General features: G+C 29.3%; 1 protein-coding gene across 1 annotated transcript in view; it reads right to left on the bottom strand.

Moving 5' to 3' along the window:
* The window catches only part of LOC107438605 (Nucleoporin 358kD), a 57,097-nt gene that overhangs the window by 17,367 nt on the left and 13,116 nt on the right, over positions 1-26,614 (bottom strand). The window contains 13 exon segments of the mRNA XM_071178657.1: positions 975-1,139; positions 4,105-6,744; positions 8,189-8,320; positions 8,446-9,414; positions 11,414-11,581; positions 12,763-12,944; positions 14,829-15,018; positions 17,723-18,037; positions 18,157-18,295; positions 19,603-19,862; positions 21,414-21,508; positions 22,214-22,358; positions 23,607-23,686. Coding sequence (XP_071034758.1) covers positions 975-1,139; positions 4,105-6,744; positions 8,189-8,320; positions 8,446-9,414; positions 11,414-11,581; positions 12,763-12,944; positions 14,829-15,018; positions 17,723-18,037; positions 18,157-18,295; positions 19,603-19,862; positions 21,414-21,508; positions 22,214-22,358; positions 23,607-23,686 — 5,480 coding nt within the window.

The following is a 26,614-nucleotide window of genomic DNA, read 5'->3' as shown; positions in this document are numbered from 1 at the left end:
TGGTTAATAACAAATAGTGGGAGGCAAAAACTGATTGTTATATGGAGGATAAAGACTAATTGTTAATTTCCAAATCAGTCAGCACTTTAAAAATTAACTACACAAACATATCCTGAATAATTAATCTGTGAAGGAATGGAGCGTGAAAATATTCTTTTCAGCTAACAATCAATCCTGTTTAATAATTTCCGTTTCCCAGTCATCGAATTAATCTCAAAATTAGGCGAGGGGAGCAAGGAATATATTCATGAAAATTAGATTGTATTATATATAACTCTAAACAGTTCAAGATATTATAATAATGGATTGCTGTTGAATTAGTTGCAAAAATGTTGAATGGAACAATGCTATAATTACACTTTTTGTGTAATTCGTAGTGAAAACTGATATAGTAAAGAAAAAAAAATTATTTTGGAAAAGTGAAATTTAAGCACTTTTTTAAAAACAACTACCGAAAAAAGTACTATAGAGGGCTTTTAAAAAACTAAAATCAAGACACGCCTTTAAGCACTTTCCTTAAGTTATCCACCCTGTTTTAGCAAAAAGAGTTATGAATAAATACATAATAAAAGGACTATAGCTTGTCATATAACTTTTTAAGAAGATTTCTGAATTATGATTTTTTTTAAGGAGAATAGATAAACAATTTTAGTTTTAATTCTTAGTGAAATTATTGCTAAATCAATTATTAATCACATTTTTTTCTTAATCATAAAATATGCACTTGTGTACTATTATCATTAAATGGGAGGTTTATGTTATTTTAAATAGAGACTCTTAGTAAGAAAAGATCCATACAATCAGAATTCCTATGTCCTCAGGACCCCTAATTTCTTAAATCTAGCAAAATCACTGTACAAATACATAAAGTCCTTTTTTGTGAAACAATATGAAGAATAAAACAGATACTTAACAATAAGTTATCACTTATGAATATTATAATCATATAATTTTTAAATTTTATAAAATATTACCTGCTCTCTGCGCATCAATAAACGTGTTTTTTTGGTCTTATCATCCAACAATATTTTTACATCACCAAGACCTCGTTCTTTCCATTCTCCATCACAAAATCGATAGAGCTTTGCTCTTTGAGTGAATAAGGCATTTTCACTTTCTTCTCCTGTTTTAACTTCAACCTTTGAAAAATATTCAGAAATAAAATAAACAAATTAGTTAGGTGTAATTGCTATTACTCAATTGCTATGTAATCAATTGCTATTTCAGTAATTCAATTATTCAAACTATTTAAAAACAGATACATTGAAGAAAGTGATAATTATTACACTATGGATGGGTGGTCTAATGTAAACAATAACAAGCGTCCTTAAAGCGGAAGAAATTTAGAAAATTTCCGGTGTATCCCTTCGCTTATGTTATGACTATGAGGCGATGTATGAACAAGCCTAATATTCTGTGCAGTTTTGTTATTGTAATTTGGGTTCAAATCTAAACATAATTGTATCATTCATAAGAGCTTTCAGAAATGTATTGATTCTCATAGGTCGTAAGGCCAAAAAAAATTTCGGAAAGTTAATGTCTCATTGTGAATAATTCTTAAGGTTTGCCATGTTTTGTATTTTATCCCTCATTTGGCTACATTTGAATAAAATGTCGCCAAAAATATCTTTTTAAGATAGCCTAATTAGAAAATATTCTAATGATTATAATATTAATATGATAATGCTGAAATTTAAAGGCTGAAAGAAAGAACTCGGTACATGTGAAATACTACAAAAGATATGATGCAATAATATGATGGCACGTTTCTTCAACCTGCGGCGTAAAAATAAATCGGAAGCAGTAACCCGCAAGTCTTGAAAGAGCAATTTTACCACTAGCGCCACCACCCTTAGCTTTACACGATCACCCATCCATAACCATGCATCGCAAGTTTTGCAGCAATAGGGCTACAGCTTATTTTTACTGACATTAGGAGGCCACTTCCATATTCCACTTTCTGTTCACCAGTACTACAGTCAGTTTTCCTTTTGCTCAAAAGATCACAAAACCATAGAATGAGTCGCGGTGGCTTAGGGAATAGAGCGCTCGCCTTTCAATGAGGTGACCAGAGTTTGAATCCCAGAGATGACTGAAACCAATTCTGCACGCAGTTTGCACCACCCACAGTGCTGTGTGTTGCACATGTAAAATATACTGTGGCAGACAGATCATGGGTTACCGTCAGGATAACCGTGGAAGATTTTTGTGGTTTTTCCCTCGCAAATGCGGATTCATTCCATTAAAAAGTCCTGAATGCAAATTTCTCTTAATACTTGATTCAGAAGTTCTCTTGTAAATAATCCATAGATTAACAATTTCCAATATGGTTTCACATATTTCTCAGCGTTAATTATTTGCAAATAAATTTTCTTGATTGGCAAGTAGCATTTATAGTACTTTTTGTATTAGTTTAGGAGACAATCGGTTTAATAATGAAAAATTAAAAAAAAAAATATATATATATAGTTTCACACAAAACTTTACGCATTTTAGATTTAGCACGAACGGACACATAAATTTTAGACTATTTGGAAACACAATTACATTTTGTAACACATCCTTGTAATTATTTTTTTCACTATCTTTAAGCTAATGAGCCTTCATCATTATTATACATGAGGGTATCAAATACAAAGCTGGAAGCCCAAAATATAAAAATTAAGGACCAAATTGCCTCTAAATTTAAGGAGGCTGATACTTGAATGGGTGCAATTTCTAGAATACCAACATGGCTTTGAAAGACATACAATTAGTAATAGTTTCATCAGTTCCTGCACTTAGAAAGAAATATATTTAACAGAACTCAGATTTAAAAAAAAAAAGTATGCAAAAAATTCTTGTTATATAATAAAAGTAGGAAAAAATAGTATAAATAAGGTAAATCGTCAAGTAGTGGCAAAATGCGAGGAATGATCCCTTGAGAAAATCAGTAGAGTAGGATATAGTGATGGAGGGAGAAAAGAGCTTTTATACATTTCTCCCACATGGAATGTTCTATACCAGTGTTTCCCAAAGTGTGGTACACGTACCCCCAGGGGTACGGGAGCAGTTTAGCGGGGGTACGCGTTCTTATGCGAAATATTTGCTACAAACGAAAATTTCAAAAACTTTTACTTAAAACAAAGCTAGCCAAGAAAACTTACGATTAATTATTTTTCTATTGGCTATTTTTGCAGAGTAAACAGTTAATAATTAGTGCTGTCAACAGCCAGTTGTGATTTTTAACTTTAGTGCAATTTCTTTATAGTAAAAAATACATTCATTTTTCATAAGTGGTACGCAGCGTTGCGAAAAATTTAGAAAGGGTACCCAAAAGTCATAAGTTTGGGAAACACTGTTCTATACCATCAAGTCAAGGGTAATTGTCTCTAACAATGGAAGCAAACCAATACCATACTTGACACGCTATAAAGACTTAGGCGTGCATTTTGCTATATACTTTGTTTCATGACACATAACAAAATTTCTGAATTGGAAAATTCTTCAATTCCTTTCCTGATAAATAATATTTATTCTAACTGTTAGCTTCAACAAAAATTTGGAAATTCTGAATTTTTTAATAATTAAGGACACTTTAAAAAAAAAAAAAAAAAGAAAGTAAGGACAACTTTGAGCTTTGCATTTACTACACTAAATAATAACAATAAAAAACAGTCATTGTAGCCACTGATATCATAACACATTATTGGATTGCTAAAAAAATATTAAATGGAATTTACTAAAGACCTTATTCAGTTTTTCAAACTAAATGAAATAATTTTCTTATTTACCTTTAAATCATTGAAGAAAAAAATGTAATAAATATATGCATAGTCAAAACACATCTGGTCTACAAGTCTCTGGGAAGACTAAAACTTGAATAGCACACTCAAACACACAATGAATAAACATAAGTTTACACTTGGTTTAATGACATTTTAAGGGCTAGGGGTCCACAGTGTTTTTTTTTATTCATTATCTATTAAATCTTGATTATTCAAAAATTAGCTCGAGTCAGCTAAACATGAATATTAATTTTTTATGATATTTTTTACGTTTTTATTTCATTGAGTTTCCAAGATTTTAAAGAGATCTGTTGCATTTATAAGCTTTTTTACTTACTTTAGGAGGTAGTGGAATCACAGGCGAGAAGTAAATGTTATCAGCATCAGAGGCTACAACTTCATCATCCTCATCAACATCAGATGGAGCAGCAGGCGAGCGCGGAGATTTGGGTGTCTTGGTAGGACTACGAGGCCTCACACCACTAAAGTTGAACTCATACTTTTGAGGACTGCCGAAACGAAATTCTACAGATTCTGGATCAGATGGTTCAGGTTTCTGGGATGCAAGAGAACCAAAAGAAAAGTTTGTTGTTGCAGATGATCCAAACACATATGTAGGAGCTGCAGAAACAGGTGGTAGGGAGATATTTGCAGATGGTTTTTGAGTTGCTCCTCCAAACACAGCCGGAGAAGAAGTTACCGGAAGAGTAGGCTTAAAGCCAGTAACCTGATCAGTTTTAGTAAGTGCAGATTGTCCAAAAGTAAATGTAGATGGCTGAATAGCAGGTTTACTACCAAATAAAAAACCATTTCCTGAAGCTGGTAAGCCAAATGAAAAAGCAGAACTTGGAGAACTAAATTGAAATTTTGATTGTGAATTAGGCATTTTTTCAGAAGAATCAACAGATCCAGGCTTAGGTGTCTCACAAGATTGACATAAATTTTTATCAGATGTATTCCTTATCATACATGTTTGACAAACCCATGATCCTGGAGGTGGTTTAAACAATTCTGATAAAGGTTTATTGTTTTTTTCTGATTCATCAGTTCCGATTTTTGTGCAAGATATGCCAGGCTTAGCAGATTCACATGACTTGCACATTAAGTCTGTTGATTGATTTCTTACGTAACATTGAGAGCATTCCCAAGAGCCAGCAGCAGGTTTAAAGAGTTCAGATAAAGATTTTTGGTTATCAGGCTTTTGGGTTTCAGCAACTGAAATAGCATTTTTATATGGAGTTTTACAATAGATACAAGATGACTGATTTGAGTTATTTTTGTGGCACTTAGAACACTGCCATGAATCTGGTGATGGCTCAAAAAGTTTATCAAAAGCATCTCTGTTTCCTATGCATAAATCTTTGGATTCATTTTGACATTTCTCAAACACATTGAAAAATTGCTTTGCAATGTCAACAGATTTGAATCTTGCAGCTAATTTTTCTTGGCTCAAATCACCCTCCGAATAATCTTGAGCAAACCAAACCCATGCTTTGTCATTTTTAGGCAGAGGTTCAAGTTTCATTTCTGGAAGAATGTAGTGATTAGCACAAATTTTTAAAACTTGATCTCTACGCATTAAAATTCTATACTTTTGACTGTCTTTTATACACAAAATTTTTAATTCACCAGTTCCTCGTTCTTTCCATTCCTTTGTTTGCAAGTCATACCTAAAAAGTTTTGCTCTTTCACAAAATTTTACTTCTTCTCCTTCTTCGCCAGTTTTAAGTTCAACAAGAGCAGGCAAAGGCACAACAGGTTTAAATTCAGCTGTTGGCACAAACTCTTCTGGTGCACCATCATTGCTTTTTGTAGAAGTGCTTAAATTTGAAACTATAGGAGAGAAAGACTGAGAGCTCCCTTTATCAGTAGGGTGTGTAAAAGATGAGGCTGAACTACTGACCGGAGCATCATTAGGATTAAACACAAATGTTGGAGCTACATTTTGCACCATTGATTGAAGCTTAGAAAGACTTGAAACAGAATCAGAAGGCTTTTGCGATTGTGCATTCACTGTTGGTGTCCAAGAGGCTTGCAATTTAAATGAGAAATCAGGCTGTTGATTTGTAAATGGTGTATTAGATACATTGGTATTTATATCAGTCATTTTGAATGAGAAGTTGGAAACTTGATCAATTTTTGTGATTGCTGGCTGAGTATTAGACAAAGGAAAACCAAAACCCTTAAAAGGTGCATTTGAAGCAGTTTTAGTTTCAACGTCAGACAATTTCTCACTAGAACTATCCGAAGGCTTTAAAACTGCAGGAGGGGGCGAAGTAAACGAGAAACCAGAGAAGGGACTGGATTTAGCATTACTCACTTTCGTAACTTGAGGTCCATCTTTAGATTTTGTCGAAACAACTAATATTTCTCTTTCTTTAGGATCTGGATCATTTACTTCATGAATAGTTGGAGAAGAGGAAAAAGTGAAACCACCAAATACACTTTTTGGAGGATTTTCAGTTTCTGCAGTCTTATTTACAGACGCTGAAGAGCCAAATGTAAATTGGGTAGAGCTGGAACTTTTTACGGACGTAACTGGTATTCCAGAAGAAGGAAGAGACACAACTGGTGAAGTGATTACATTAGTGAAAGTAGGTTTTTTGGTCTCGCAAGCTTCACAGTATTGCATGTCAGCAGAATTACTAATATAACAGGTTGGACATGACCATGATCCAGATTTGTGGGAAAATTTACTAGCAAATGGTTTAGATCCAGGAGAACTGCTAGTTGAAGGATTATTTGGACTAGTTATAATCTTTGCACTACTATTTTTTACCAATCTAATTGCTTTCTCAAAAGCTTCTTTATATGCTAAGGCGAGCTCTGATGTTTTAAATCGGATACAAAACTGTTCCGGTTTAAGTTCTTCATCAGCAAAATCTTGAGCAACCCATGTCCAAGCACGATCAGACGTTTTCAAAGGTTTAATTTCCATGTCAGGAAGAATATAATGGTTAGCACAAACTTTTAATACCTAAAAATAATTAATGAAACAAAATAAGCATAATTATATGAAATGAATATTGTATAAGCTGCATTATTAAAAAGTCAATGGTTAGTCTATTGAATATCTCAGTAAGAAAATAAAATTATGGTAAACATTCAACTATTTGGTCTAATGTGGTGATAGGATAGGTCATATTCGGCTTAGATAAGATAGAATTCTGCTTCCTACCACCTCTCATTTAATTAAAACAAACATGATTCACATTTAAGAGAAATACATGTTACACATTTTAAGATGTGCAACAGGTAATAACTAGTGTCAACTGCTAAATTCAAAAATTATTAATGTTAAAACACTTATTGTTCTTTAACAAACTACACTAATGTAAGCAAGTCAACTGGCTCCACTTTCTGCCAAAGTTTTAATAAATTGGTAGCGAATTAAATAATAAAAACTCGAATAAGTATAATTACGCCTTTAAAAGTGTTTTCACGAGATAACAGCAATAAAGTTGCATTTCATTTCAGACCTTGAATTTTTGATATATAGTGGTGGAAAAATTAGTTAAAATAAAAAATACTTAACTAAAAATAACTTAAATTTCGTTATCACTAATAGATTTTTTTTTACCAAGCGAAGCAAATTGGCATCTCTACTCATGTGAAAAGTTTAATTTTACATTTTTTACATTTTATATGAAATTTTCATAGGACACACAGATATTAGGAGGTTGAAAGCTGATCACTGCCCTTGTCTTTATTGTTTTTTCGTCCTCCACAAAATGAATTTTACAAATCACTGGTTTCAACATTAATCATTTTTATTGGGTGTCACGTCGATTCAGAGTAAGCGATTAATTGTGGGACAATTCATCAAGGGGATACTTTATCGTGGGCACAATTTGTCTTGGAAATATGAGCGATAGTTGCATCAAATCAGCCGAATTTATGCTCGTTGTTTATCTCTTGTTAAGTCACAGATGACTTTACAAAAATTCAATGCCAGGCATTCATCGGGAGTGTTAACATAACATGACTTGCCAGAAAAAGTTTTTCTCACGGGAGAAGCCAGTTTCTTCTAAACTTTAAAGAACTACTTATACAACAATTGCTGCAATATGCTTAGTAATTTGTAATTGGTCAATGGCACTGAATCCTGATGCTTAAAGGATGAGATTTGACCAAAATACACTCTCTCTCACTTCTGTTCTAAAGTTACCGTCATGCAAGTTAAAAATTATTATTATTTTTTTTTTTACAGAATCTCTTTTTCCCCCCACATTAATTTTAGTCCTTATATTGAATTTGGTGTCATTTCAACAGTTAGATTGGAACAGTTAGAACTGTATATCTGAAAATTTTTAAAGGAATATGTTCAATATAACTTTCAAAAACCCATCTTTTAACATATGCTTCATTATTCAATAGAAAAAGTATAATCATTTCAAAAAATATGTAGACTTGAAATTTACCTGATCTCTTCTCATTAAAAGTCGAACTCTTTGGCTTTCTTCATGATGCAAAAGTTTTATTATTCCTACACCTCGTTCTTTCCATTCTTGATCAACAAACCTGTACAATTTAGCTCGATCTTCAAACAGCACCTTTAAAAATGAAAAGTTACTGGTTACATAAATTAACATAGGTGAGGAAATTAATGCATGAATTGCAATAATATTAAATAAATTCAAAATTTTAATTCTAATAATTTTAAAAAAACAATGCATACCACTTCATTTTCTTCTCCCGTTTCTACAACTACCTCATCAGGCAGAGGAATTAAAGGTTTGAAATCACCCATAACTTCTCTTTCAATATCATGTCCATCAACCTCACTGCCAGCATTTTCACTATCACATCTGGAGCGTTCCGATTTCACCTGTTCGGGTGACTTTGCAACACTGCTAAATAAATTCGAAGTGATTGTGGTATTGGTAGCAGAAGATAGAATATAATTGCTTAATGGAGAGCTTCCAGAGGTTGTAGTGGAAAGCAGATTCCTTAAAGTTGGTTGGGATGTTACAGCAGAGCTAGAGATTGGTGATGTGGATTGTTGAATTAGATGAGAAGCAGTTCCAAATGGACCTGCAGGAGGAAGAGGAATTTGAAATTGGTGGGGTGCCACCCCGACTGGCTTAGTCCAAGGACTTGATGGAATAGTTGATCTAGAAGTTTGTACAAGTGATGAAGGTTGTGGAAGATTAATTGCAGCTGGTGGTAATGTAGCTGGGTGAGGAATGTTTGTTACATTGCTTAAAATAGGAGCAGGGGGTTTAACCATGGCAGATGAGACATGAAAATGAAATTGTGGGAGTTGCTGACCTTCACTGAAGGGTAAACTTTGACCAGGTGGTGGATAAAACTGAGATCTTTCAGGTATAGCAGCAGGTGGCAGCATTGCATGGGGAGGATATTGGTAATTGTAATGAGCTAAAGAAGGAGGTGGACCAGGAGGTAAAGACGGTGGTACTACATAGTTCAATGGAGCAGTTGCTTCTGGGACCATACGAGATTGTGGATTGTAATTGTAATCTTGCATTCTATATTCCTCATTGTTCTCCTCATAATACTCAAGAAGGGCATTAGTATCAAAATTTTCAAATTCATTATCACCTTGACCTTTCAAATAACTCGGATTTTTTGCTGCAGTCTTAGGATGAGTTCTAATATCAGATAATTTCAATTCTTCAAATTGTTTCTAAAATGGAAAATGTACAATAATTTAAAAGAGTTAATAATATTAAAATTGAATCACAGATGAAGACTAATTTAATATTTTTAAACGAGAGTATCATTATAATTAAGATTTAGTGAAATTTAATGTAAATTGTTGTCATGCAGCTATTTATAATTAAAGCAATAAAGAGTGTCACATTATCATTTTAATATTTGCCAAATATTAATAATGTTTTAAATTTTATAATTGCACACGAACACTAGAACTTAAGAATGATTTCAAATTATTTCTAATAACTGCATTGCTATTTCTGTAAAATATAAAAGACACACTCAAAAGCAAAATCTCCCTCCTCCTTCATAGATTTATTAAAAGAAATCTAGGAAAAAAAAAGCATTTCAAAACAATTAACATTTAAGGTACGTACATAAATATTTATATAAAAAAATTTGATTAAAATTTAAAATATTTTTTTATTTGCTAATTGCAATAATCCAAGACTAGAATTTTTTTTTAAATTAAAAAGAAATAATTGAGGGAATCCTTAATTGTACAAATCAATTGCACAAATGCTTTGATCACATAATTTTACTCAAATAAAAGATTTTTTTAATCTTCAGGGGTCTGTCTAGGTTTTCCTGACAGGTACCCATTTTGTGAAAATTTAGACGTAATTTGTAAAAAATTAAAAATTATATTAAGAAATCTACACAAAAATATGGATTTATCGTTTCTTAAGGGATACAAAAATGAAATTTTAAGAAAAAGTATTTTGTGAAACTACCGTTTTTCCTAAAATTGAATTTGTGAAACTACCGTTTTTCCTTAAGTTGAACTTGTGAAGGTACCGCTAAACGGTAGTAAATTCGGCCTGGACAGATCCCTGATCTTTATTAAAATGAGTAAACAGTACATGTAAATTATTTATTAACTTGCATATTAATAGAAAATCATGCTTCAATTTGCATGGCTACATAGCAATTTGCATTACCTTAGTTAAATTAGCAGCTCCTAAATTGGGAATTAAGATTAAAAAAATAAAAATAAAAACTTTTTTGCTGATTTTTTTATGTTTAGTGATTTTTTTCTACCATTTTTTACTTACTGAATATAGGCAAAACTATATCACAATCTTGGTATAAAGGCTAGCTTAGCTGCCAACATTCAAAGGAAAATATTTAGTAGTTCTTATGAAATATAAATATAATGATAACTATTGTGTAATACTTAAGATATTTTAAACACAGGAATTTTCAAAAATTTTCTGGTCAATGGTTACAAAAACTACACTCCACTAATAACTATAAATTGAAATTGACTGAAATATTTTCTATTTTATGATTGACATTAAATGAACTTGGTGGAAATATATTGTTCCTATTTTGTTATTTTACATTTATTTTTAAATTTATAAATTTCAATAACATATATTGAAATTATTTAGATATAGTTACAACATACTCTTCAATGAAAACTTTAGAATAAAAAAAAAGGTAAGCTTCAAACTAATTATATTAAGTACAGTTTACTTAATTATTTAGCAGTTAAACTTATTTAAATAATCAACCAAAGAACAAATTAAGATAGTAAAAAACAATCTTGATAGTGATTTTTTTCAATTTTAGGGAATTTTCTGAAATGCACAAAAACTAGGAGAATTTTTAATTAAACCTGCTCACCAGGAGAAACTGGCAAAATCAAGTAGAGTTGGCAGGTACGGGTTAGATAATGCCGAAATCAAAATACACTAATGCTTCATTAGTTTTAAATTATGCACAAGCAATATTAGTTCAAAAACAGAGTCTTATAAATATACATTTGAAGGCTTTCAATAAATTTAGTGCTTAATGGCTTTATAATATTTATTTGCTAATTAACAAACAGGATGTTAATCATCATAAAGAATTTGCTAATTCAAAATTTAAGATAGAAATAATTTGAAAGATTTTGTAAACATAGACAAATAAATTATACCATGAAATATCAAACACAGTGAATTATTTAATAACTAGAAAAATACCTTTAAATCAGATAGAACTTCATTATTCTTTTGCAAAGCTTCAAGTATTGACTTGTTTGTTTCAAGCAATGATTTACTTTGCTCCATAACTGATTTAATAACAGTATCTTGATTCAAAGCTAAAGCCCTAATTTGAGCATCTAATCTTTCAGGACTTGGTTTAGAGTGCTGAAAATGTAAAAAAAGGCATATTTGTATAGATCTTGAAGTACATTAGTAATGTTGTAAAATATTCAGCAGTTTTTTAATATCCTTTTAAAATTAATATTTTTGGAAATCACTAAATAAATTAAACAATTATGGTAGATTAGTATCCAATGATCAACACACAACTTGACGATAAATTGAATATATACACTTATTATTACTTAAGTTATTGAGTTCATGGATAATTTTAACTTTGCATGTCATCACTGTAAGTCTAAATAACAGAGAAAGACAAAAGAATCTTTGTCACTCCCTTGATTGTTATCAAATTAGCCCTATTTTAAAATTTAAGAAGAAATTAAACTGGACATATTAATAAGAAAACGTAGACTAAATATATAAGCAAAAAAAAAAGAAAGAAAGAAAGACAGGGGTTGTCAATATAGACCACCATGAATACCAATGCTATTCAATTGCAAATTTATTCCAGCATATATAGCAACTTTCCAGTAAATTTAAATTGGTCCAAATCTTTATTCTTACGAAAAGATTTTCAATACTTATCCAATTTACGCTAACTGGATGTAGCAGACAAAGAAATGGAAATATATACAAATCATCTTGAATTAAGCAATGATTTTAAATTACGCTTAGGAGATACTGAAAATACGAATATCTAGAATGGATTATCACACCATTAGACCATCAAAATTGAAGGTCAACAATTAAATCTAATTCAATAAAGTTTGTCATTTGATACACATAAAAGTGTACTCTCTTAATAGACACGTATGTATGTGCCAGACACAGACACAACCCTAAAGAGGATGCTTGGGGCATAATAACTTTCTGCAATGAGGATTTCTTATAAATTTTTTATACTTATAATAGTGTTAACTGCTTGAAAACACCAAAAATTTCATAAATACTGATGTTATTTTATATCCATGATGCTTGCAATGATGTCTTAATTAATGTCTTAATGTTTATTGTCTCAAATGCATATGACAAAGCCTTTTCAAGCAATTTTTATTTTTGAACATACCGCTCACCTCATAATTATTGCATTTGGGGGAGTCTACTTTATGATACCACTTTCCAAAAACAATTAGGCCGTCTTTCTATTTACAATACTATATTCATAAACAAATAAATAAAAAATAAAATAAATAAAAATAATAAGTTGTTAAAAAATGAATTACCGTTTGACAATCACTATTAGTATAAGCCAGTTTAGAGCTGCTGGACATAAATTTAGATGAAGGTTTAGGAGTGCTTTGCTTATTCATAATAAAACTATTTGGGGTGGCATAAAAAGAACTGCTTATAGTAGTACCAGCATCACATGCATCCAATTCATCAGGATCATCAGAAGTACCATTACCTAAGAGGACAAAATAAATAAAAACAGAAAGTATGACTCACAGAATATTACCCGAGCTATAGTATTACAATTCTCAGAAATAAATTACTAAAACTATGTTTTTACAATTTATTAAAGTAATAGAAAAAAATTTAACATTTAAACACTGTAGTTAAATACTTTAAAGTTATATAAATTTAAGGGTTTAAGAATCACGGTCAGACTTTAATTTTCTTCCACTAAGTCTGCCAATGAAGAACATTAAAAATTTATATTGCTCAACATTATTTTAATTTTGCAATTTGGAAGTCAATAGCAGACAACGTGACAAAAAGAGATAATTCAAAATCAGAATTCGAACATTGTAACAACATGAAAACACCGGAAAGAAAAACCATGTTAAAGGAGCCGCAAAATGATAAATAACTGCTGATAAATTATAAACTAACGATGTAAAATTATGATCGTATCGTCACAAATCGAACGCTTCAAAAAAAAGTGATGGTTTAAATTTGAAACTCTTATGGCGTAACAATAGAATGTATTAAATATATAGGAATCAATTTGAAAAACCATAAGTAAGCGGTTTTCTACTTAGCTATTGTAGTGCATAATTTTGTCACTTTTTTTATGTGTTGGGATTTAATGTTTCTTGTCAATTATTTTTAGTAGACCCACTGTTACTTTGCAATCGCTGCACAATCTGATGTTCTGCGTCTGATTTGTTTGATTTGATTGCGCATTGGCATTGTCATCATACAGATTGCACTTTGTGATAGATTCTACTTCATCAGCTAAGTCCCACAAAAAAATCTTAACTGCACCCAAAGAATTCAAAATTTCATACTTTTAAAAATATATTTTTAATAAAAAAATCATTTTTGTATCTGTTTTTTTTTAACGGTTAAATTATACACCCGATATACTAGGAATTTGCAATCAATTAATCAAAAATAGAGAATTGTTTTATACAACAGGTCGACACATACTGGGATATACATTAAATGAAAGGTCTTCATAAATAAACATATGATACAAAGATTTTCAGAATTTCAAACACTTTATTTCAAAAAGAAATAAGTTGTTTTAATGAGTCAAAAAATTATTGAAATAAAGAACAATAAAGCAAATAAGTTTTAGAAAGCTAACCAATAAAACAAATAAGTCAATTTTGCAAAGTTTGAAAAGTCAGTCAACTTTGTAACTAAAAGTTTGGAATTGTAACAGGCATGAAAAATTAGACTAACTTACGCGATAATAAAAACAGTACAACGAAATAATTTCATAAAAAGAGAACATTTTTGGAACTGCTTTGGATTTTTTTTGATTTTGGAATTACTGTTTGGTATTTTTTGATAAAGTGTAGTATACTATGGGGAAAATATAAGACATATTTTAAGTTAAGAAATGTGGACAACATAAAACTAAAATCGCCCCAAGAGTTTACTGCAGTTTAGTTAAATCTGATGTTATTGTACGGTAAATAATCTGACTAGATGGAATTGTTAGTGTCATGTTTTTATTAGAAATCGTGTAAAGATTTGTTGATCTTTAAATAAATGTCTTTTTTTATATTAACTGGATTTTCAACCCAAAACTTGGTAAAGAACCAGTTCAGATAAACATCAACTAATCAGTAACATCTAAGAATCAGTAACATTTTTTATACCTCAAGTTACAAACAGGCAAAGCTTCCTCTAATAGGTCCTCTCTTTAAGTAAGAAAATAAACATTTAAAATGTAATCTTAATTAAATAAAATATAGAAATTAAGATCTAAATTAATAGCAATTTCAATCTTTTGTAGTTATAAAATTTTTCCGAATAAGAACTTTTATATAAATGTAATAATATCAACATTTTTCAATGATATATAATAAATGTGAAATAAAAAAAAAATTCATACTTATAGAGTGTCCAGTACCAAGTTCATTTTCTATGTCTTCCAAAACAATATGGATTTCACTATTCAAAGGGTGGTTGTTATTATCTTTTATTCGATCCATTGTGTCATAAATAGCTCTTTGCGCTTTAGATAGGAACATGTTTCTGGCATTGGAAAACTTGTCTTCTTGGGAAGCAAACTTTTTCAAAGTCTGTAAAAAATAAAAAAAAAAATTTTAGTAATAGTTCAATCAAAAGATAACAATTTAAGTGAAAAAAGCAATACATATATTATATAAACGGAATAGAACTCAAATTTTACTTAAAAGGCTTATTTAAAATTTGAAGCAAAATTAGCAAAATTTGACCTGTAGCAAAATTTTTCATAGGTGTTAACATGAAATTTAAAAATAATAATAAATATGTCGTAAATATTATGGAACACTAAAAATTAAAAAAATAAAATTCCCACAAACAAACTTTTAGAGTTTTCTCATTTACAGATATAAATAATATAAAAGAATGTGTGAACGCCGTCCACGAAAAATTTGTCACAATCGAGGAAACATTTTTAGTCCTCATTATAAAAAAACATTTTAGGAACTCATTGTAAAAAAAGAAAAAAAAGTCTTAACTACATAATTCTCAAGGTTAAACAACTATTTTTATATTTAAAAAAAACCCTGCTAGATTTAAAGAAATATACAGTCAAACCCCGTTATAGTGAACTCCCGGATATAGTGAACAAAATGTTCGGTCCCGTGCCTTGCTATACCCGTATAATGTTATTTTTTGTGGATATAGTGAACCAAAAAAGTGATGAAGTTGGATATAATGAACTTCTTCCTGTCTTCGACTGATTTTTTTCTTCATTTTTTTGTAATAATTTTGAAATTTCTACTTCAAAATAAATACATATACCGATTTTTAAAACCATCGATAGTGGAGAAGGTAGCGATAAGCATTTTTTTCTTGTTTGCTTCTTTTATCTTACTTTCCCATCCCTAAACAAATCAAGTAGATGTTTCCAACCCAGGCGGTGTCAGTGGGATCAATATGCATTCTCTGTCAGAGGGAATGAGTAATTATTCATTATTGGTCAAAGAGTTGGACACTAATATGTGTTGACAAGGCCCTCATTTCAACTCCTTTTTGCTCTCAGTGCAGTTAAAAAAAGCCTGCAAACAAGTGTCTCAAATTTAACAATGGCGAGCAGTAAACATAAAATTTTCTCCATTGATTATAAAATGGGCATAATCAGAAAAATTGAAAATGGATGTAATCAAGCTGATATTTGCAGGGAATATAAACTATCCAAATCTACAGTTCGTAACATATGGAAAAATAGGCAATTAACAATTTCTGCTCATGAAAAAAATTTAAATGGCAGAAAAAGGTTGAGAAAAGCAGATCACAAGGATATTGAAGAAGCATTACTGAAGTGGTTCAGCATTCAAAGAAGCCGCAATCTTCCAGTATCTGGACAAATGTCGATGAATTTGCTAAGCGATTTTATGAGATTAATTTTATGAGCTCGAATGGCAGGCTAGTCAAGTTTAAAAAGTGGACTAACAGAAATTCAGAAAAAATTATCTGAGAGTCAGGAAATGTTTCCATATCTGATGGTGAGGACTGCTCAACAGCTAAAGATTACTAATTTTTTTTTTTTTTTGTACGCAGGACGAAGAGTAATAAAAAATAACAAATTTTTTGCTACTACATAATATTTTTCAGTCATTTATTTGAATAATGTGCAATAAAAAGGAGGAATTTGGGAACCATTAGTTAAATTGCCCGCATAACAGATATAGTGAACTCCCTGTTATAGTGAACCAAAATTTCGGTCCCTTGAAGGTTCACTATAGCGGGGTTTGACTGTACACTAATATACATAATAATCATTACAGTTTCATAAAAATTAAAACAAAACACTTTTGAAAAAATTAATGATCTTCAAACAAATTTTGTTTGTCTAAGAAGTCAGTAAATAACTTACAGGAACTTTTTCAGGATTTTTTGCAGGAAGTTTTTTAATAGAGATTTTGTAATTGTTTTCATTTTATTTCAGTCTGTCTATTAAACAGGAAAAATAAAAATAAAAAAAGTACATAACACTAATAACTATAAATTTAAAGACTACAAATACTTTTAAATTTGTGTGAGGGTAAATGAAAATAATTTTTTTTTTTACAGTGTTTAAAATAATACTCTTTTTGTACAATGATTCCATTAAAATTTTTACTAAGAATTTATTAAGAAAAAAAAAAAAGACTAAAGAAATTAAATTTACAAAATGTACATGAAGCAGATGCTACTCAATACTTTTACAGATTCATTTTCAAAAGACAAATGTACATTTTTTCCCCATGCAGCATATAATTATTTCTTTCATGTCATGTGATCCATAATATCAAGATTTCTTTGTTAGGGTAGACTGCGTAAAAAGTAATCATAAGACCGGGTGAAGATGCATTAAAATCTCAAAATATTTATTGCATGAAATGGTTTCATAAATACATTTTACTGCGCAGTATGGAATCATTTTATAAATGAAGATTACATTTCTAACTAATTAACGATAATTTATATGCAAAGTGATTCCTTTATTATGTAAAAGAGATTATTGAATGCTCTCATCTGCTGCGAACGGAAAATCTACAATTAAAATATAACTCTTTTAAGGTTTCGGTTTTGTCTAGTTTTAAGGTTCGTCAAGCCCTTTATTCTTGTTTGGTATTATTTCAGATGCAAAAGTTTATAATAGATACTTTTTAATTCTTTAAAAGTAGAAAGAATTTTCGTTAAGACAGAATTCTGTAACGCAAAAAAAAAAAAAATTATGATAAAGAAATGAATGAAAAATTAAAAGCTTAGAAGAACCGAGAGTTAAATATCAAAACTGAAATATACTCTTACCAGTGCTAGATAAAATGAACCATAGGGTGAGGACAATTTGGATAAAATTTCTGCAGCTTCATTGAGTTTATCAGCTTCCATGAACTGCACAGCCATATATAATTTGCCATCTTCTAATAAATTCCTCATTTCTACTTTCGATAAAATGTTATCATAGCCAATAAACATGGGTTCCTTAGGAGGCTTAACAATTCCACCAGACAATAGCTTTTCAAGCATGCCTATGGCGATACTCCAATAGTGAGTAGCTCTCAGTTGCAAGGCAGAAATATTATCTGGCAATATCTTCTTTTCTGTGTTAGAATTTTCATAGTCCTATAATTATTTAGAATTTTATATTATAATTAAGTATATACGTCATGAAAAAAAACAACTGAATTAAAAAGTTTAAGTTAAACAGTTTGCGTAAATCTCAATTAAAATAAAAAACTCACTTTTAACAAAATTTCAGCTCTACTAGCAAATGACTGAGCTAAATGTACAACAAGCTGAACTTCCAAGCCATGATTACCAACTCCTCTAATAACTTCTAATCCTTGTTGTAAGACTCGCCTTGATTCACCTAATTTCTCTCTATATAAACAAACACATCGTTAATTCTGTTGCATAAAATACTTACTCAGATGCATATTTTGATTTAAACTAAACTTAATATTATAATTTTTCTTCTATTAACATGTAAGCGCACGTTAGATATTATTTTACAATTATAAAAAAGGGAATTAGTTCTGTGTTCTAATAGCAGAAAAATTATACTTAAAGTGTTTTGTTTCAACTGCTCTACACTAATTTTTACATCTGCCAGGAGAATAAACAACGTAATTATTTAAAAAATAAAAATATTGGTCTATAACTTTACAAAAAGGATTGCTTGATCTTTTTGAGACTGCAACTAAAAAGTAATAATTCAGTCAGAAATAAGGGATTTGATAAATTAAGTAGGGTTTGCTTTTATCAACATTTTAATACTTTGCACGCTATTAAAAAGTTTTAAGGCCTCATAACATTTACAAATATACTAGTATAGTTTATTTCATGTTTTCAGTAAGGGAATAACAAAATCTACACAAATATTAATTATGAGAAATTAATGTACAATTTTAACAAAGAATAGAAGAAAAAAAGCAAAGGCTTTAGAAAGAAAATAATTAAATTTGAAGAATGTTTAAACTACATAGAAATATCAAATGACAATTCAAGAAATTATTTATTAATTCTAAGACATAAGTCTAAGTAGAGCAAAATTATTAAGTCAAAATTTTCATGTATGATAATAGGAAAGAAAAAGTGGAAATAAGAAATTTTGTTTTTAACAGGTTTAACATAAAACAATACTTTTTTTAAAAATGTTCTATAGGGTGAAAATTCTCAAATTTAATATCCTAAAAAATAAAAAATTTAAAATAATTTTTTTTAACTACCCATAGAATAGGTTAACACATGATTAAAAAATTAAAATACATTTTAGGAAATTTAAATTGAATGATTTGCACAAGCTCCTATATGTGTAGGAAAAAAATTATTAACTTATAGTAATAAGAAAAACATTTAATTTTATATATAATAAGGCCCAGGAAAAGATGACAATTAAATTTTTCTTAGATTTTTATCATTATTTTTTTGCATTTTGGATTATTTTTTAAGTTTTCGGGTTCTTTTCTATTTTTATTATGTTAAAAAGTTAATATATTTTCCTTTTATTGTTATTTTACCATATTATTTCAAACTTCAATGAATGTAAACCATGTATTAAATTGCTCTATATATTTTTACTTAAAGATTATTTTGAATAATTTTTTAAGAACATTTTTTACATTTATCAGGGCACTTATAAGAATTTTTTTACATTATCAAAAATAAATGGTAACATAATCACATACTTAATTGAACAAGTATGCAATCCATAAGCAATTCGCCACCATTCTCCTTGAAGCTCAGTGCATATTGGGTCAGCTATATCTGGAGGACAAAACACAGATAAATCTTGATTCCAGTTATTAATCGTGGCTTTTTTCTTCTCTATTCCTGCTTTAGCTTGATAAACTGTTGCATAAAGATAAGCTTCAAGATCAAGGATGCACAGACTCTCGCAACTTCCTTTTGAAAGATTTTTATTACTGTATTGAAGGCCTTTAAATATCTGTAAAATAATATATATATAATTAAATTAGTTAAGAAATTAACAAGTTTAAAAACTGAATCAGAGCTTGATATAACTTTTAAAGCATATTTTTTTAACTTATCAGAGGTGGCAGCTTTCCAAACTACCTCTGTTATAAAACAAGGGGTTGTTAAAATTTAAAGATTGGCCGAAACTAAAAATACAATTAAATTTTATGCGATGTGAGCAATAACCCTTAGAGATAAAAAAACATAGAAGAAAACACACTTGAAATCAAGATGTCTTTGTAAATGGAGTTTCACATACCTGTTGCAGGTGGGAGACGTCAAACAATTTGGCTTAGCTGCAATAATTTAAAAAAACACAAGGAAAAGTCCAGAGTTCATTTTTTTTGTTGTAGTTTATTACTGCAGATCACTTCTTATCAATAAAATCGTTGGGGCATCAGAATCACAAGTATGTCCAGTTAGGGGTCACAAGGCATATTTTTCAACATTGATCATCTTTTCATCTCCTAGTAGCATCAGTGGCGGCTGGCAGTTGTCGCAGTCGACACATAAACATTTCGCTTTTGGAAAGGCGATCCAAAAAATTACGATGGTGATAGATTGATTTTCGTTCTTGTCGAAAAAAACTGCATCCTTNTTGATAAACTGTTGCATAAAGATAAGCTTCAAGATCAAGGATGCACAGACTCTCGCAACTTCCTTTTGAAAGATTTTTATTACTGTATTGAAGGCCTTTAAATATCTGTAAAATAATATATATATAATTAAATTAGTTAAGAAATTAACAAGTTTAAAAACTGAATCAGAGCTTGAGAACTTTTAAAGCATATTTTTTTAACTTATCAGAGGTAGCAGCTTTCCAAACTACCTCTTAGCAATCAAAAGTACAATAACACAGATATATATATAATTAGCGTCTACAGAATTCAAAATAGCACAATTTTAAGGTTTATATACTAATTAGTTCTATATAGCTACATAATATTTGCATGAATTTACTATTAAATAAAAAATTTGACATAATACAACACTGAAATTTTGAACCTCATTATGAAATAATAAAATTAAATTGATTTCTTGGAAAAAATGTTCTTTTTGGTTCAATTAAAACAAGCCCATGCTTTTTATCATTTTGCATTTGAACCACTAAATTTTTTGTGCGCAGCACTTGAGTTTACAATCACTTACTTTTCTACAAGGAGAGAAGATTACGTTTCAAAATAGTTTGCTAGAAGGAGATATGAAACTTCTTTGCTTTTTCTTTATTCCATATTTCTATCAAATCGTTTGTTTTTTTATTATCGTTTCCAGAATTGTTTAAGGAATAAAAAAATATCATAGATTAGTTGCAAACAAAGAAATTTCATAACTCTTGGTAATTTAGAGGGGGAAAAATTATTAAACAGATTATTTTGGAAATTCTCAAAAACTTAAATTTCTATTACTCAACCGTAAGACAATAAAAACATAATGATCTTGGATAAATTGTAATAGTTGACACCTGTCTTGATAGCACATAATTTTTAAACTAAAAATAGTCATTATAAAAAAGAACAATTACCTCAGTCAGGGGACAATTTTGCATACACTTGGTTTCTCCTTGAAGTTGAAGCCATACTAAGTGATGTAAGGAGCTTGCACAAAGTTTATAAGCAGCTTTAAAAATATGTAAAAGTTAATAATCAAGCATTAATATAAGATGAAAATATTGACAATTTTATTTTCTTTAAAACGTGAATTGGCTCTTATATTCAGATTGAGATTTTGTGAACTTACAAAATTTCCATTAATTTACAATGTTATAATTGCATACAAATGCTAAAAATATATAATAATAATTTAAAACAAAGAAGGACTCAAAGAATAACCTCAAATTTATATGTAACATGACAATTATATTCCTTTTTGAAGATGGATAATCTCTTGCCCTTTTTTCAATAAATTTACATTTTTTTAAAAACATTTAACCTATGAGGATGCTTTTAAGACACAAGAGAGTCATAACACAAAAATACACATATCTAAAAATTTAAAACAGTGCAACTAATCAAGCAGCATGTTGACATGTTTGTCTACAAATTCCCACTATAAGTGAGAAAGCATATTAATGTTAAGGTGAAAAGACATGAGCAATGAAAAATCTCAACTTAAGCTCACAATTTAAAATCAGTAAAAGTGAATTGCCGCATTGTAAAATATTGTACATATTTCTAAGCTAAATTTTGCTAAAATTTTGTAAGAAATTGTTACACATACATTTATCATGCTCATTGTAAATACAAGGGTGTTTTGAATATTATAGTACTAACTTACAAAAAAGATATTGAAGAGTATATAATGCAAATATTTTTTTCTACACACCTTTATCATAATCATTTAAAGAACTCTGACTAGGAAATTCTAAACTGCTGCTTTCAAAAGAGGAATTGTCAATAAAATAAGATGCTGATAAATTCTTTTTAGTCTTTACAGAACTAAAGATACGACTGTATATCCTTTCTTTCACCTAAAAAAATATATATATGCTTTAGATTTAAAAGAGATACTTAAGATAATTCCATAATAAAAACCAATCGTGGTGCAAACATGACAGTGGGAATTCATACAAACTATAGTTCTAAATATACAGATGGTTAGCTCAGTTTAAAACAAAACTAAGTTTTAGGTAAGCTTCAAGAATATCTTTTCACCAATGTGTTGGTGAGAAATGTGAATAAGCCAATTATTTTCAAAAATTTTATTTATGATATTTAAAATTTTTAACCAAATATATATAGTTTTTTTTTCTATAGTTTATACCAACAATTATTTACTGCTTTAATATAGATGAAACAGATTAATGAGAATTCTCCAGTTTCAAAATCCACTTCAAATTTTGTTTGTAACATTTATATAAAAATTAAAAACATGCATAAAGATTCTATTAAAATCGTAAATAAAGTTGATATTCGTCAGTCATATCTAAATTTCATAGAAAAATTTATGAGTTCCCTAGGCATTTCTTATTTAGTTATTATAAATTTTAAAAAAATTATTCTAGTCAAGAATATTTTTTGCTGGTCATGGATTTCGCAAAATATTCTTGCTTATCGATAAAAAAAAAAAATCTTCTAAATTTCTGATGATTTTAGACAAGTTTTTATAGATATACATATATATATATGTATTCTTAACAGCTAAGAAAATAGTTTGCTATTTTTTAAAAACAAGTTGTTAAAATCTCTCATTCCTACAAAAGTAGACAAGGTGTGTGCATAATAGGGTAGTCTGCTCATTTTATTGTCATTATAAAATTTCATTGCATCCAACTTGCAAATTTAATCAATATAAAAGAAACATACACAAGGCATTCATGTTACTTTGGAGAGATAAGTTTGCAATAATCATTTAATCCCTGACAGAAATGATTTATAAAAAATTTATGTTAAATAAAAAAAAAATTCAAACAAACACATTATTTTAAGCAACTGATTTTTTCTTCTTCCTTAAATGTCATATTAAAAAAAGCAGCACAGTAATTTTTGAGTAAAATCTAAAAAACATAACTTAGATACCACACAATTTTTAGTGTCACCCTTAGAGTACAGGTTTGAATATATTTCCTAACCTCTGCTTCATTTAACAAAAGTGCAATTTCCTCCAAAAACAATTTGAATTTCATAAAACTTTAGAGGTATCACTAATGCCTACAAACATAAAGGAAACTATAATACATAAAAAAAAAAGCTGCAGCTGAATAGTTATTGCTGAATACCTGGGAAATGCAAACATCAGACTTAATCTTTTGTAACCATTTGCTCTTATCTTCTTTGCACATACTTTGGATGACATGTCCTAAAAACAAACATTTTATCAAAAAAAAATTTTTTTTAAACACAGATACTTAATGTAGTAAATTGTACTAAATGCAAAGTTAGATATATTTTTAATTTGACATTGAATGTATACTCAACTTTCTGAAAGATAAGTAAGCAAAATATTTATCATAAGTATGAAGCATATATCAGCTATGCGAAGTTGTTTATCTAAGCTCTGAATGAATATTTAAGGAAAAACATTTAAAAAATAAATTTAGAAAAGCTTTAAAGATAATTAGCAGTTAAATGAAATAACTAATGTCTGAACATATATTCCCACTTGATGAACACACATTGTATCACATCACACTTCTGCTACATATACATTTATTATAAATTAATTTATCAGAAATGTTAAGTACTAGAAGCTGGAAATTTTAAGGCACATATTTATCTGCATAATATGACAATTCTTGAATATATTTTTCATTGTATGGTATTGTAGAAATTACCATCTATCTTACAATTTGTACAGCTCTCTATACATGTGTATGCAACACTTATACAAAAAGAAAAAAAAAATCAAATTCTTTTCTTACATTAGCAAAAGACAGCTGAAACAAAATTAGCTATAAGCTGGAAGAAATAAGCTTTTGAAAGTTTATATCTATTAAAATGAATGAATTGAAAAACAGGTGCAGTTGCAATACTTCACCTAGAGTCATTATTCCATTTCCTTGGCTGTCACTATAATCAAAGAGGAAATAGCAGAAATGACAGGTGATTTTTTAAAAAAATAAGAAAAAGTAGGAAATAACAGGAAAAAAAGGAGGGGTACTGAAATAATAGGACAAATAGGAGTTCTTCTGCCCCTGTAGGGAGTACTTTAAAAGATTTCTAAGAATTAAAGAAGACAAATAAAATTATTTGTTTTAACTCTTCTGCCCTAAGCAATCAACAGACATAATGACTCTTACTCCCCTTGCTTAAGGGCAAGATGATAAGAAAACAGGTGTTCAAGGAGTCATATCCTTTCTCACTGAACTATGATTAAAAAGAAACTAGGTAGGGGATGAGGAAGGGAATGATTGATGATATTCAGTGAAAGACTGACAGAGTAGGGAACTAATGATTATTTCTAAAATCATGGTAAAGTAAACATCTTTCAAAAAAAAGAGAAAAAAATCCTGAAATCTTACAAGGAAAAAGAAATTTTTTTTTTTTTAATGGCAGGAAAATTTATTTGAATTTCATTCCTGTTATCTGGTTTTCCGGATAAAAGTTACAATGAGTATTAAAGCTAAATATTTTTGTTGAAGTAAATTATTATATGGTCCCTTCACTCATAATATTAACAAATCTGAGATTATTGATTTTTTTATTTTCAATTGTTTCAAAGTGTAATGATTAAGAGATGAATTTAAGTCTTTTGGAATGATAAATCTGAATAATTTAAAATTTTTTTTGCTCATTTAAAATAGTGAAAGTATCTCTCTTCATATTTTTTTAAAATCTTGCCTATAAATATATTATGTAGTTGTTTCATAAAACAACTTAAAAGTACTGAAAATTTTGAAATTAATAATACAATGATAAAAAAAAATAAGTAAAAAAAAGTAATAAAGTACAATGAAAGTTTTACAAAAATTTTATGCAATTGGTGGACATTCCCTCAAATATAAAATCTTAGAAATTAAAATATTAATCAATTCTTTATCTTGATTAAATGGGTAGAAGAGAGATAAAAATTTTAAGATGAAACTTTGTGATTCTTTACTACTACTTAAAACGTTATTAGCGAATGATCCCCAAGTCAAGTATACTGATTTATAAGTAGAAAAGAGCAAGAAAGCCGTTAGCCCTGCCATAAGCCATTACCAGTAAGAAGATGGTGCTTCACCAGAAATAAAAAATTATCCTTTGCTTTTAAGGGAAAAAATTGGCAATATTTAGTTGGTCCCTGTGATCAGCAAAATTTCAAGAATTTTTTTAATACGATTTCAGAGGGTGGAAAATGAAGCCTGAAATTGAGAACCACTTGCTTGAAATGGAGAATCTCATACAAATCTCTTGCTCATGAGAATGCAAAAATCCGTCCCACTAAATCCAGTTTAGTATACGCATAGGCCAACATACTAGTATTTCATCAAACATGTAAAATGATTGGCAGTTTTATATACGCTACACACCGATAGTTGGCCGAAACAGATTGTAGTTGAACAAATTGTGAAAACATTGAATAGAATACTTTGAAAACCACGCTTTTTGTATAATTCGTGGCAAAAATTGATATGGTAAAGAAAAAATATCTCAATTTACAGACAAAATATCTCAATTCTTTTTAAAAACACCCAATGAAAAAAGCACCTTTAAGGGCTTTTAAAAACGAAAATAAACCTTTTAAGAATTTTTTAAAAACGTTATGAGCTCGGATACATAGGTCTTCCAACTCATACATAAATTCATATATAGGTCTTCCAAGGAATTCTTTAATCCTGGCTATTGGGTCACCATACTCTCAAATTTAAAATTGAGTTAAAATAGTTTATTCGAAAAATTATCTAATTACATGAATTTCAAATTTATTCAAAATCTATAGGATTGAATGTTTACATTTAATTAAAACTGATAGAACTAATTTATAATATGCCATTATAACAGTTTTAGTAATCCAGAATAATTAGTTCTCTATCATATTGTCTACGAAGCAATCTTGATTTAATGCATTACCTTTTATTAATTTACTAACATAAAAATAAAAAATTTTATGTAAAAAAAAAATAGTTGCAAAAATCATGGATTTGTTGTTGTTAATTTACGTCGCACTAGAGCTGCACAATGGGCTATTGGCGACGGTCTGGGAAACATCCCGGAGGGATCATGGAAAAAGTTACAAATAATGCTAATTGATAAAAGTAAAAGCAGCTTTGATTTAACGAATTTAATTTTTCTTAACTTACTAAAT

This window comes from Parasteatoda tepidariorum, chromosome 3, assembly GCF_043381705.1.
Source record: "Parasteatoda tepidariorum isolate YZ-2023 chromosome 3, CAS_Ptep_4.0, whole genome shotgun sequence".
Taxonomy (NCBI): domain Eukaryota; kingdom Metazoa; phylum Arthropoda; class Arachnida; order Araneae; family Theridiidae; genus Parasteatoda; species Parasteatoda tepidariorum.
This window is presented reverse-complemented; position numbering and strand designations above follow the sequence as displayed.